A 13775-nucleotide genomic window follows, 5' to 3' on the forward strand; every position below is an offset into this window, starting at 1 on the left:
GCATCTTTTAGGCTCTTTTTTTATAGCTTAAAACTACTCAACTATAGCTAAATAAAATCCACGATGTTGCTGTAACATTCCAGTGAGCAGAGATGCTCGTTACACGGTCACAGGGACGTGTTTAAACCAAAAGCTGCCATTCCACAGCTAAAATGTCTGTCTCTGAGAGCTCTAACGGTCAGGAAAGATTAAGACAGAAGCCAAAAGGCTTCTTTAGCTGTACTTTGAGTCACAACTCAGGAGAACTGCAAAAAGTGCAGATCACTGATGTTAACTCTGGTCTGAAAACACCTTTTCTGTGGGCAGACTGGCAAAGCCTTTAGCTCAGAATGACGAGAGGAGGGTCAGGGCTGGTGCAGATGGTTTTGGTGCTTTGGTTGAGCTGAAACTGCAGTTAAACTGAAAAATCCACGTTCACCACACAACCTTCACTTATCTAAAAAAACCCAACCAAACAAAAACTCCCCCCTCCCCCAATCAAAATAGCATCATCACAACACCAAGTGAAAAGGGACAACTTACACCAAATCCACCCCTTGTCCCTTCACCACAGTTAAAACTAAAATGCCCCATGCTCAGGTCCTTGACTTGCTGCCTTTACCCCCTGGGGCCTCTGCCCTGAGCAGTGCCAGGGGGTCAAATTAACTCCACAAGGAGGTGGTATTTCTCCCCCAAAGCTCCTCCCACCTCCATGGCCCACGAGGCCATCGTGCTTCCAACAAGTAATAAAGTGACTCACGTGTAAATATGAAATTTCTTCTAATTTATTGTGTTATATTAAAAAAACAAAAGTACATGTTGCAAACATCAACCATACAATGAAATCCAGCGGAAGCTTGTTTTGTGCCTAAGTCTGAACAGGAGAGAATGATTGTACAGAACAGGAATCTGCTGTTGTCCATGAAACAATTCCATTAAGACTGAAAGGTTCTACCTACACTTTGCTCTAAGGTGAGATGAGAGCTCAGAGCCTTCCAGAGGTCATGGGGCTCAGGAGGATCCAAACCTGCTTCTGGGAGTGCAGGAGCAGCTGCTTTGGTGCTCCAGGTACACGGACACAGGTGGGGAGGTGTCAGCCTGGGGTGGTCACTGCCACCTCTCCTGCAGCCCCACCTGTGATACGAGCTGCAGGTCCACAAAATCTCTCCCCAGGAAAGACTTTGCTGAGCTCTCCTGGGCTATGCTGTCACTGCTGGTGGCTGGAGAAGGAAAGCAGACATGTCTGCTGTCCCTGGGATAATCTGAAGAGCTGCTTGTGCCCAGGACACCTGCCCTGAGCCCCACCTGCACCTGAGAGCTGAGGCAAAACCACTTAGAGTAACGAGGCTCAGGAGCTGAGAGCATTTGTGCAATGGCATTACCAGAGTGTGCACTCAAGGACAGGGGCAGGAGGTAAAGGACACCCCACCACCACAGCACAGCTTTGTGCACCACTCCAGCACAAAGGGTAAACTCAGGAGTGTGTTAAGGCAGAGTCTGCCCAGAAACACAGGAACAAAACTGAAATTGGAACTTAAACTCTCCTGGAGTGACTTTACTAAACCAACAGCTCTACAAACTGCTGTACAAAGATTAAAAACAACCATTCCCTGTTTTTTAAAGAACTTAGTTTGCAAAACCCGAACGAGAAAAGCCTGAAGCCAGTTAAGACTCTATTTACAGAGAAGTTAATCACATAGATGTGACCTGTCAGGTGCTTAGCACTGGTGTCACCTCCTGGAGCTGAACCTGCTCTGCCCTACAGGATGTGGCTGGAGTTTGTCTGGGGTCTCCCAGGTAGGTCAGACCCAGCTCAGCTGAAGGGAGCAGGGATTGCTGCAGGACTGTTGGTGTTCTGGAGTCCTGGGCTGCTGGTCCTTGTTCACCCACTGCTGAGACAGAGTCTCAACCCCTCAGAGGCAGCAGGTCTGTTACAGAAGCTCAGAAACCTAAAACACCCCAGTAACACACCAGTAAGTGTCAAAGTACACAGTGCTGGAGAACCAGCAACCCAGGACTTCCCTTCCTTGCTCCCCAGCTTATCTCAGCCAGGAGGGGAGAGGCTCTGGTTCCTTCAGCCCCTGCACTCTGGACTGCTACAAACCCAAACAGGTGTAAGTACAACTCAAACTAGAAGCCCTGAACTGTCAGGACAGAACCGAAGCTGCTGAACCTCAGGGTAACTGTTAAGCTCTTATAAACCAGTAGCTGAAGAAGAAAGAGGAGAAAGGTACAACAACCCCACCTGCCACAGACACCAGCTGCCCATAACTTAGAGAAGTCTTTGGTTACTAGAAAGATGTCCTCAGCTTAACTTTGAAATTTTTTAGCTTTACTTGATGATGTAAAATTCTACAAACACTTCATACTGAATTTCAGCCCCTCCAGACAAGCTCTGAATAACTGGGGTGTAACTGCTCTGTGGAACAGAAGCCTTGGGGTAATAGGGCTGGTGGTGCTGCAACACCTTTGGTTTATAACTGTTCACATGCCCTCAACAGCCCTGAGCCAGGAGCAGGGATCCTTGGAGCAGAACACAGAGCTGCTGTTCCAGAGGACTCTGGCTGTTAAGGGCAGTGCTAAATATTCCAGAGAAAGGGTCAAAAGAAACTCTAGCCCAGGCCAGAGTGCTCCAGTGTCGGCCACAGTGCTGCTGAATTGGGAGTTTAACACTTCCTACCTCGGGTTTCTCTCCCTCCCAGGATTTGTTACCTGAACTATCACAGCTGTGGCTCTGCTTCCAGCCCTATGGAATGATACCCCATCTCCCACCATCACTGTCACTTGACTCCACAACAGGCAACGGGAGCTGAGGAGGTAGATGAAATATTCATTTACAACAGAAAAGCACTCTCAGAAAACCAGACTGCCTTCTCCACACTCTGCCCTTCCGCACACAGCTGCCTCTGCTAAAAAGACTTGGAATACGCTCAGGATAAAGTCAAATAAGGATTATCTGCCTCTGGGCCACTGTCTGCTGCTCTTCCCTGTGGTGCTGCCCTCATTCAGAGCAAGGCAATGCTCCTGGATCAGTTCCAGAAGGGAACTTCTGCCCCCCCACCAATGCTCCCCTGCCACGGAGGCACTGAACCTGCTGTGACTCCTGAGTTATTCCTGTGACTCCTACACAGCACAGAACACACCTTGCTGACCTGGGAGCTGCTGGAAACCAACTCCCCAGCTCCAGGCTCAGGCAGAAGCTCTAAGCAATAACCAGTACCAACATCACCCTAAGGGAAAGCAATCACAGACAATTTGCTCCTGATCCTCCTCTTTTTGGAGGAATTTTAACCTTGAACCGTAGGGATAAAACAGGGAGGGGTCTCCCCTCAGTGCTGCAGAAGCTCCACTGAATCCTTGGAGGAGCAGGTCCTGGGAGCTGTGGGGAGCCAGAGCCAGGCCCAAGGGAGCAGCCCCCCTGCTCTGAGGGGTCCCTCTGCCCCAGCACTCCAGGAACATCACCAGCCAGTGCCATTTGTCCTTCAGGGAGTCACCCCAAGGCACTCCCGAGCTCCCAGCCCTGCAGACCTGGAAGACAGGGAGCTGTGCAGAAGCTCTGTGTCCAGATCCCAGCCTTTCCTGAGTGCCAGGAGTGTGGGTCAGGGAGTGCCTGGAGGGAAGGAGGATGGCTGGGCTGGCTGAGCTTTTGTTTGTTTGTTGGTTTGTGTTTAAAGTGCAGGATAATTACCAAAGCCAAAGGCAGCCAGCCCTCCTCCTCTCTATCACAAAACAGCAACAACAAGAGTGCTAAAAATTCAGGGCATTTCTCCAGCTGCTCAACAGGCCCTTACAGAACCCACCGTACGCCCAGTAACCTCGTTTATTCTTGCCCTACAACTACAGCATTTAAATACCCCAAATAACCTAGAGTTTGTTACAAAACATAATTTACAGACTGTGCTGGGTAGAAGTTGAACCTCCTGGTCCTCTGTTGCTTGCCCAGAGCTGGGGCCTGGTGCTCACCTGGCTCACTGGTGCAGGTGGGCCCTGTCGTCGGGGCGCTTGATGTGGATCCTCCTCACGCGCTCGATGCGCTCCCGCTCCTCGTCCTCCTCCAGGTGGTGGGACCGACCTGCTGCCCCCCCTGTGGCCTCCAGGAGTGCATTGTCAGGTCCCCTCCCGTCCTGGGACTCGTAGAGCAGAATGTTCAGTGTCTCCTCATAAATTCGGGCTTCTGGGAACTCCACCTGCCCACCCAGAGAAGAGAAGGTCACTCTTACCTGTTGCCTGTCACTGCAGGCACCAGATTACCTCAGTCTTAACTCCTGATACCTGCTTTTACAATTTCTTAACTGCACTCCAGCCACAGAAATGATTTCTGGCACAACCCTTTCCATTGCATTATTGGTTTCCAGCCTTTGAGACCCTGCAACCAGTTGGGCTTTTCCCAAAATCACTCTGCACGCAGGGCAGGCTCAGACAGGTCTTTCCTGGGAAAGGTAAGAAGCACAGGGAACGTGTGCCATTGCTTGCCTGGATCCCTCTTTACACAGGGATGTAGAACCACTGAATGATTTGGGCTGGCAGGGACTCTAAATATCATCTAGTTCCAACCCTCAAACCTGTTTAAATGCACAGGTTTAGCCTAAAGATGAAGAGCTGGACTGAAGGTGCCTTATGGAATATCACAACTGCCCAGTGTTACGTGCCATGGCCAGGCAGTCCCTGCTCTGAGCCCCAGGAGGAGCTCCATGTGCCGCCCCACTGAGAAGCTGAACAGTGCCAGCTGTCAGGGTACCACCGTCAGGCAGCAGCAGCAGGGCCCACAGCAGGCACATCCCAGGTTTCCCCGTACCTTGGTCTGCTTCTTCTCGGTGGCGTAGACGATGGAGGTGCAGCAAACCTCGGCGATCTTGCGGCCCTGCCCGTAGAAGGACCAGCAGCAGATCTCGTCCCCGATGACGTCCTTGATGAACAGCACCCGCCCGTTGAACCGCAGGGACAGCTTGTCAAACAGCTCGATGTTCTTCAGCATGTTGTCGTCAGAGTTGCTGGGGGATGGAGGCAGCAGGTATTTACAGAGCACGTGGAACAGAGCAGGGGGCACTTAAAGCCCCAAACAACCAGCTTCCTTTCATTTACAGTGTCATAGGATCACAGGATGGTCTGAGTTGGAAGGGATCTTAAAAGATCCAGTTCCACTCCCTTACCATGGGTGGGGACACCTTCCACTAGGACCCGTCCAACCTGGCCTCCAACACTTCCACGGATAGGGCAAACCCAAGACATTAATTCTTACTATTTCACTACTACAAGCAGGAAAACCTGCTGCTGAAGCAGCAGCAACTCAACAGCAACAGCCCCGTAAACAACTGCCCAAGGCCATTTCACCTGTGTGCAAAATCCTATGGCTCGAATAAAGCCATTCCTGAGCCATTCCACCAGCTGGATGGACACAGTGTTATGCCATGAAACTTAAAAGGGCAATGATGACAATTTCACCACCCCCTGAGAACACTGCACCATGGAAGGCTTCCTGTACTCAACTATCACACTGCAATCCATGGGAAAGCAGACAGCACTTGGCCAGGAGCCTCTGCCAGCTGCACCTAAGGATAAGAGGAACTGCTCTGGCACAGGAATAGCACAGGCTGAGCCTTCCACTGATGGCAGCAGACTCCATTCTGACTCAAGTTTGAAATTAATTGGGAAAAAATGGAGTGCATGCCAACACCAATCTGTTATTGGGTCTGGGGGAAGAAAAAGGAAACGCTTCTCATGGATTTCAGTCTACGAAAAACTTCCATCAAGTCAAACTGAAGTCACTTACCTTGTGTAGGAATATTTATTGTTGCTTCTGTTGTACAACAACTTCACTGCTGGCTGTAAGAAACAAAGCCCAGATCAGTCACAAGAAGCACAGTGAGAGGTGGAACCTCAGCCCAGGCCCAGGCCCCACAGAGACACTCTAGAATTCCCAGTTGGATTTTGGTGATGGTGTTACTGCTGCTGCTGCAAACCTGTAATGCACAGGTTGGCAGCGGGGCTGCAGTCCCTCCTGACCCCTTCTGGGACTGGATCCTCAGCTACTCTTATAGATGATATATCCTCTGCCTTTGGATCCTCAGCTATTCTCACCTGCCCTGTGCCTTATCACCACCCCCTGCCATGGCCAGGTACACCTCCCACTATCCCAGGTTGCTCCAAGCCCCAACGTGGCTTTGGACACTTCCAGGGATGGGGCAGCCACAGCTTCTCTGGGCAACCTGTGCCGGGGCCTCACCACCCTCAGAGCCAATTCCTTCCCAATATCCTATCTAATCCTGCCCTCTGGCAGTGGGAAGCCATTCCCCCTTGTCCTGTCCCTCCATCCCTTGTCCAAAGCCTCTCTCCAGCTCTCTTGGAGCCCCTTTAGGCACTGCAAGGGGCTCTAAGGTATCCTCACAGCCTTCTCACCTAAACACCCCCAGCTCTCCCCAGGGCACAGACGGCCCCTCTCACCTTGTTGGAGGTGGCGATGAGTTTCTGCTCCTCCTTGGAGGAGGTGATCACCGGCACTTTGCAGAACGGCTCGTACGCGTCCTTGTTCTGTGGGAGCAGGGACCACACAGCAGCTCAGTGACACGAACTGTTCCAGTTTCATCCCAGCCTCCAAATCCGCCAGTGAGACCAAGAGAAATTCTTGCTGCCCACCCCCAGCAGCCTCCCCCGGCCCCTCCCCAGCCCTGGGCCCCACCTGCAGAGCTGCCTGGCACTCGTCCACCAGCCCCTGCACCAGGTAGTACTTGGCCTCAGCCAGCAGCTCCTCGATCTCCCGGCGGCTCTCCGGGAGCGGCACGGCCCCGTCCCGCAGGTAGTTCAGGATGGTCCCAAAATGCTTCCCACAGCGGTCGATCAGGATCCAGCCTGGGGACAGGGAAGAGCACAGTGAGGACAAGCAGAGGCAAATGTGGCAAAAGGCCCTGACAGTGTCAAAGTGCTGACGGACAGACAGAGGGACAGTCCCTGCTCTGGAGCTCAACAGCACTGCTATGTACAGACCCTGGGGGGAAGAAAATCATGGAATGGTTTGGGTGGGAAGAGACCTTAGAGATTATTTAGTCAACTCCCCTGTCACAGGTAGGGACACCTTCCACTAGACCAGGTTGCTCCAAGCCCCATCCAACCTGGCCTTGGACACTTCCAGGGATGGGGCAGCCACAGCTTCTCTGGGCAACCTGTTCCAAGGCCTTACCACTCCCATGGGGAAGGTTTCTTCCCAATATCTCATCTAAATTTCCCTCCTTCAGCTTAAAGCCATTCCCCCTTGTCCTGTCACTCCAGGCCCTTGTCCAAAGTCCCTCTCCAGCTCTGGAAACCCCCACCCAAAGGGGTTCTAAGGTCTCCCCAGAGCCTTCTCTTCTCCAGGTGCGTAAAAAGAGCTACAACCAGAGCTCTCCCTGGAGAGCTGCAATTGCAGGATCCACATGTCACCTCTGGGTGCTGGAATCGGGACCCTGAGGAACACAAGGCAGTGGAGGCTGGAGTCTCCCTGCCTGAACAGATGGCCACTCTCAGGCTGAGGCTCAGGAATGCAGCGAGGAAACGCTTGTGGGGAAGGAGTCATATTTTGGACAAATAAGGAAAGTAGGTTAAGGCAGACCCTGGGTGTTCTGCATGAATGGAATTACGAGTGAAGTCTGAACATTTGGTTCGGTTTGGAAAGGGAACACAGCCCTTTCGTGCTGTTCTGAGGGAAACTGAGACACTCTGCAGCAGTTTTACTCCAGGCTTCCCATCTCCCTCATTCCTGCTGTCTGCAGAACACACAGTGTGTGCTCAAAGTGTGATTTTACAGACTAGAAACAAACTGGAAAGTAGGAGGCAGAACTAGAGACAGAGAAATCACGGAACAAAGGACTCATCCAGGCTAATGAACACATTACACTTATCCAAGTGGAGCAGAAAAAAGCCCATTTGGCAATTCAGAAGTATGGAAAGCAAGAAATCCCATTTTAGTGGGAGATCTGGTGGAAGGTGTCCCTGCCCATGGCAGTGGGGCTGGAACTGGATGATCTTTAAGGTCCTTTCCACTCAAACTATTGTGGGATTCTGTGACAAAGAGGAAGCACAAGCCATGGCAATGAACAAGGACATCCATATTCCACAAGTGCAGATGCTGCCCAAGTTCACCAGAGCACACCAACACCCAGGGAGGTAAAGGGCAAGCTGAGGGCAGAATTAGCATCCCCAAACTTCTGCTATCCTCTCTGATTCCTCTGTAGGCTGGAAAAATCTGCTGCAACTTCATGTTTACAGATGGTGAAACCAAAGCAGAATTGCTCATTTCCATGTGGAGGGAGAGGAAATGAGAAAACATTTGGAGCAGTGTTGCAAAACATGAGTGACCACTAAAACAGCTTTAAAAACCTTCTGTTTCACCCAAACAGCCCAAACGAGATGACTCACAGGGAGGTGACCCCAGCGCCCCTCAGCCACAGCAGAGCCAACAAGTGGGTTGAGCTGAAGTCTGTTAGAGCTGGTTTTTGGTTGCAGTGTTACAAAACCCTCCTGTATCCATTTAGGCAGAGATACAGAATCCACAGGCTGTATGTATCAGAGACCATGGGATGGTTTGGGTGGGAAGGGACCTTAAAGCTCATCCAGTCTCACCTCCCTGCCAAGGGCAGGGGCACCTTCCACTAGACCAGGTTGCTTCAAGCCCCCTCCAATCTGGCCTTGGATACTTCCAGGGATGGGGCAGCCACAGCTTCTCTGGGCAACCTGTGCCAGGGCCTTACCACCACAAGGGAAGAATCTCTTCCCAATACCCCATCTAACCCTGCCCTCTGTCAGTTTGAAGACATTTCCCTTGTCCTGTCCCTCCAGACCCTTGTAACCAGTCTCTCTCCATGTTTCTTGTACCCCCTTCAGGTCCTGAAGAGCCACAATTAGGTCACCCCAAAGCTTCTCTTCTCCAGGCTGCACAATCCCAATTCTCTCAGCCTTTCCTCACAGCAGAGCTGCTCCATCCCCCTGACCACCTCGGTGCTTCCTCTGGACTCGCTCCAACAGCTCCATGTCCTTCCTGTGCTGGGACCCCAGAGCTGGAGCAGCACTGCAGGGGGGGGTCTCACCTGGGCAGAAGGGCAGAATTCCCCCCTCCCCTCACTCCTTGGTACATGCATGCATCAGACCTTCAGGGAATTAACCTTCTGTCTTACAAGAAGTGTCCACAACAGGATCCAAACACTCCAGCCAAACCAGACATTTTCCAGCCAAGCTCTGACAGGTGAAACAGGAGCCTGACACTGGACACTGCCTGATGCTCCAGTCTCTTATCAGCAGCTGGACAAAGAACAGCATCTCCATCAGCTGGCTACAGCAGCGGGGAGTGAGGGAAAAGTCCCACTGGGAGTGAGGGGAAAAATCCCATTGGGAATGAGAGGAAAAATCCCATAGCAGTAAAAGAGAATTGAAAACAGATGGATGCACCTGGAAAACTCAAATCCTTCTCTCTGCTCATTACCATGCAAATAAAATGTTCCAAATATGCTGATTTGCTACAGTTCATCAGCAATTTCTAAGCTGTAAATAATCATCTGCCACCCACAGCCAGAGAACTCCAGACTTTTCTCCTACAGCCTAAGGAGTAGCAGGTTTGAATTGTTCAGCTGGAAGAAGGGGCTGGGAGCTGGGTCTGAGGTCACAAGGATCCAGACACAGAGCAGGACCCCATGTGCCACATTCCAGACTGGTTAAACTCCACTCCCTCCAGTTTCTCCCCAAGTCTGGCTTCTCTTCCTAAGAAACATTCTGGCTTCTTTTCCTAGGAAACATTTTGCTTGGTGCCAGGTTTTGGGTGTGACCAATTAGCAGGATTTTGAAGAATTCCAGATAAAAAGTGTTTCCTTTGACAGCTCCAATGCTATTGTCCCAGTTTCCAGGCAAGGGGAGATAAAGCAAGAACTGCTGCCATGGGAGTGTCGGGGTTACAACATACAGGAAGTATCAAATTCCTATTAAAACACAAACTGGCTTCATGGAACAATCCCACACAGACACTGTGGGAGTCACAGCAAAATAAACTTGGGATTTTACGTCTCAAACATGACATTTTAGCAGAAGAAACTACAGTTACTCTCAGATTTGGGGTGCAAACAGTACCTGCACTTCCAGGGCCTCTGAGCCCTGGGAATGGGATGTACCAGCCCTCGTGTACCTGCCCAGGATGCCTGGAGGAAGCTCTGGGATCATGCCAGGGTGGGCTTCCAAAAATTTGGAATTTCCAATCCATTTCTAACCTTGGGAACTCTGGAATTATCAAACTTAGTGATGCACAGAGCAGCTTTAGGGAGGGACAGGAGGATCCTGCTGGAGTTGCCTGAAGTTTAGCAGAGAAGGGAGGGGACTCACAACACTTCCACACCTCCAGTGCTCCCAGTCAGGGCACTGATTCCCCTTTAACAGGTTTTTTCCCCAGTCTGGTCCACAGACTGGCGTTTTTATGCAACCTCCATAGTCTGTATCCATGAGAAGTATCCCAGAGACCCCCCTTTGATCTGGAGCCCCAAACCACAGGACCCACATTACTGCTTTATCCTGGGATAACACCTGGAACAACACAGCTTTGTTTTCCCCAGCTTAAATACAAAGATTTCTGGCTAAAACAGGAATATTCAGCTAATTAGACTGTATTTTTTACATTTTTTCTCCTCCAAATCCACTTCCTCCTATCACAAGAGCCCTATAAGCCTCTAAATACAGACTGTTCCAAAGCACTTAAAAGTCAGTCCAACCCCCCTCACCATGTGCCAAATTTTCTATACCTTCAGCAAATCCAAACAAAATTTTCAAATAATAATTAACTAGTCCCAAGAAAGGTGTTTTGAACCTCCAGGCTCAGCTTTGCAGTAGCTGTTGTTAATGCAAAGGTATCCCAGTCCATAAACATTGTTAAGGGCAAAACATCAGCATAGAAATAAAGCTGAGCTTCCACTTAAACTCTGTGACATGCCCCAAACATGGGAATGCTGACATAAAACTACAAATTCTCAGAAAATTTTGCAACTGGTTCAGTTTTAGTGAAGAAAACAAACAAGAGTCTCACAAGAAAATAATTTCATTTAAAAAAAAATCAGGCTTTAGCTCATAAACCCCCACTACATTCAGAGCAAGTTCTATATTTAAGGAGACAAGAGGGAACAGCCTCGTGGGCTTCAAAGTGAACACACAAGTCCTGACTCCTGGATTCCTAAGCACAGTCCCCCCCATTTTCCACGGGTTTCTGAGCTTTAGTGTCAGTATTTCAAAAGGAAAAGATGTTCCAGGTGCTACCTGGGCCTGCCAGGAGCACTGGCCCTTCTTAGTGTCCTACTGGTGTCCAGGCACCTACTCAAGTCACCCATGTCTTTTGTTCCACATCTTTTCCTAGCTCCATAATCATGGAATCACAGAATGGTTTGGGTTGGAAAAGGCCTTAAAGATTATTTAGTCCACTCCCCTGCCATGGGCAGGGACATCTTCCACTATCCCAGGTTGCTCCAAGTCTTGTCCAACCTGGCCTGGAACACTTGCAGGGATGGGGCAGCCACAGCTTCTCTGGGCACCCTGTGCCAGGGCCTCACCACCCTCACAGGGAAGAATTCTTTCCCAATATCCCATCTATCCCAGCCCTCTGTCAGTTTGAAGCCATTCCCCTTATCCTGTCCCTCCAGACTCTTGTAACCAGTCTCTCTCCATGTTTCTTTTTGCTCATTCAGGTCCTGAAAGGCCACAATTAGGTCACCCCTGAGCTCCTTCTCTCCAAGCTGCACAATCCCAACTCTCCAGCCTTTCTTCATAGGAGAGTTGCTCCATCCCTCTGACCATCCACCCAGCCCTACCACTGGGAATTGCTCTCTGTTCTCTGATGTTTCTCCAGCCCCTCTGGCTCTGCCTGCAGCAGGAGGATGCGGTGGGGGGGGTGGGAGCAGCCCGTTCCTTACCTTCACTGTCCGTGAGCACTTCCATGCGGCCGCTGAACATGGCCTTGAGCATGGTGTCCTGCTTGGTGAGGGTCTGCATGGTGGTGTAGTACAGGGCCCCCCCCACGTTCAGCTTCACGTACTTGGAGCTGGGGCTCGTGCCCTTGAAGGACGTCGTGCGCGTCGCAGCCGCCGGCACCGCTGAGCTCACCACGCTCTCTCCCGACATCTCTTCCTGCAAGGAAGGAGTCCCCAGGTCAAGGAAGGAGTTCCCAGGTCAAGGAAGGAGTTCCCAGGTCAAGGAAGGAGTCCCCAGGTCAAGGAAGGAGTTCCCAGGTCAAGGAAGGAGCCCCCACAAAGGGACAAGGAAGGAGCCCCCACACTGGCAGTCCCACTGTGTGACCCCCAACCCTGTGTTTCCAGCGGGTGTTTCACACCCCGGCTCCCCTCGACCCCTTTGTGAAGTTCTCAAATGTTTTAGACCTTTGGTTTTGTTTTGTTTTCTTTCTGACTGCCAGAAACTGAAGGACAGAAATCAACTCGGCCTGATTTTTTTCTCAGGGTTTTTCCTGGGAATGCTAAGCTGGGTCTTGCACTGCAAAGCCAACACTTTCCCACAACAACTGCTTTCATTTCTTATGCAACTCCTACGGCTCAAGCTCTTACTCCATCAATAATATGGAACATAATTGGGCAATTCCCAACACACACAACTGGAACAGATGTGTCAAAATGCATTTTCAAGGCTTTTTTTCCCCTAGAGCACAAATGGCTCTTCAGGGAGCACACGTGGCTCTGGGGAGAGCACACATGAGCTTCCCACTCTGTTCCCTGCCCTCCCACACTTCTCCACACACCAAATCCCACCATCCAGCACCCCCCACTCCCTGTGCCTGCAGTCTGCACACAGAGTGGCCCCCAGCCACATTCCCTGTTCCTGAGCTAAGGAGGTCACACTGGAACAGGCACAGGTTGGCTCAGCTCCACAAATGCCCCAGAGCCGCTAACGACAAATCCTTAATCACCCTGAGTCTCCTTGGACTTCTGCCTCACAGGGACAGGGTGGGATGATTAACACCCCCCATCCCTGCACACCCAGCTCCCACCCCTTCTACAGCACTTGGATAACACTTCCTGCAATGAGTTTTGCTGCACTGCCACTAAACACAACACTGTCCTGCGGCAAATCTCCATGGAGCTGGAGCTGTGTGTCCATGTTGTGTGTCCAGGGTGAGGAGCAGGATGGGCAGGGCTGGCCCACGGCACAGAGCTGGGGGACTGCACCCCAAATCCCTGCCCTGCCCTCCCCAAACAATCGGCCCTAAGTCAAGGGGCGCCCGGGGGGTTTGGACACGTGCAAATCGAGCACCCCAACTGCGGGGATCGGACCCCACCTGGGGGCCCTGGACCTGCTCTCCTCTCTGAGCCCTCCAACCCCGGGATTGAACCTCCCCCGACCCGTGGGGACTGACACACACAACCCCCCCCCCCCCCACAACCCCCCGTGAGGGCCGGACTCCCAAATCCTGCCTCATCCCAATCCTCCACAGGACAGCGCCCCCCGCACACACTCCCTGGACAGGACGCCCCCGAACCCCCTCAAACGCCCGCCCTGGCTGAAGCCCCTCAGCCCCCCTGGACCGCCTCAGTTCTACCCCCCAAGATCTCCCCATCTCTCCCTCAGTCCCCTCGCCCCCTCCCACCCCACCGCTCCCCTTGCCCCCGTCCCCCCTCACCATGAACGGGCCGCAGCCCCTCGGACCGAACGAGCGCGAGGCGGGCGGGGGAACTTCCGCCCCTCGCGTCCTTCCGGCCCCGCCCGGGTGCGCCCCCCAAACCCGCCCGATGTTCCGCCGGGCCCCTCCGGGCGGTGCCGCGCTACGCTCCCGTTTCACCGGCTTGGACTGGACC

The 13775-nt window shown here is 52.0% G+C and overlaps 1 protein-coding gene across 1 annotated transcript; it reads right to left on the minus strand.

The window, feature by feature from the left end:
* Positions 1 to 742: 742 nt before the first annotated feature.
* KCTD10 (potassium channel tetramerization domain containing 10) lies at positions 743 to 13721 on the minus strand. Its single transcript, XM_027652016.1, has 7 exons — positions 13601 to 13721; positions 11886 to 12099; positions 6656 to 6825; positions 6421 to 6507; positions 5750 to 5802; positions 4775 to 4970; positions 743 to 4166 (listed from the first exon to the last, which is right to left on the minus strand). Exons 1-7 carry the CDS (start codon positions 13601 to 13603, stop codon positions 3948 to 3950), a joined length of 942 nt encoding a protein of 313 aa, XP_027507817.1. The 5' UTR covers positions 13604 to 13721; the 3' UTR covers positions 743 to 3947.
* Between the last annotated feature and the right edge of the window lie 54 nt (positions 13722 to 13775).

The sequence above is a fragment of the Corapipo altera genome, unplaced genomic scaffold (genome assembly GCF_003945725.1).
Source record: "Corapipo altera isolate COAL_440 unplaced genomic scaffold, ASM394572v1 67, whole genome shotgun sequence".
In the NCBI taxonomy this organism is placed as follows: domain Eukaryota; kingdom Metazoa; phylum Chordata; class Aves; order Passeriformes; family Pipridae; genus Corapipo; species Corapipo altera.

Bases quoted from the DNA above. Each gene is read 5' to 3' on its own strand.
- KCTD10 (XM_027652016.1), bottom strand. The intron at 6,508-6,655 runs GTGGGGCCCAGG...CTGCTCCCACAG, and splicing joins AGTGCCAGGCAGCTCTGCAG to AACAAGGACGCGTACGAGCC. The intron at 5,803-6,420 runs GTGAGAGGGGCC...TGTTTCTTACAG, and splicing joins TCATCGCCACCTCCAACAAG to CCAGCAGTGAAGTTGTTGTA.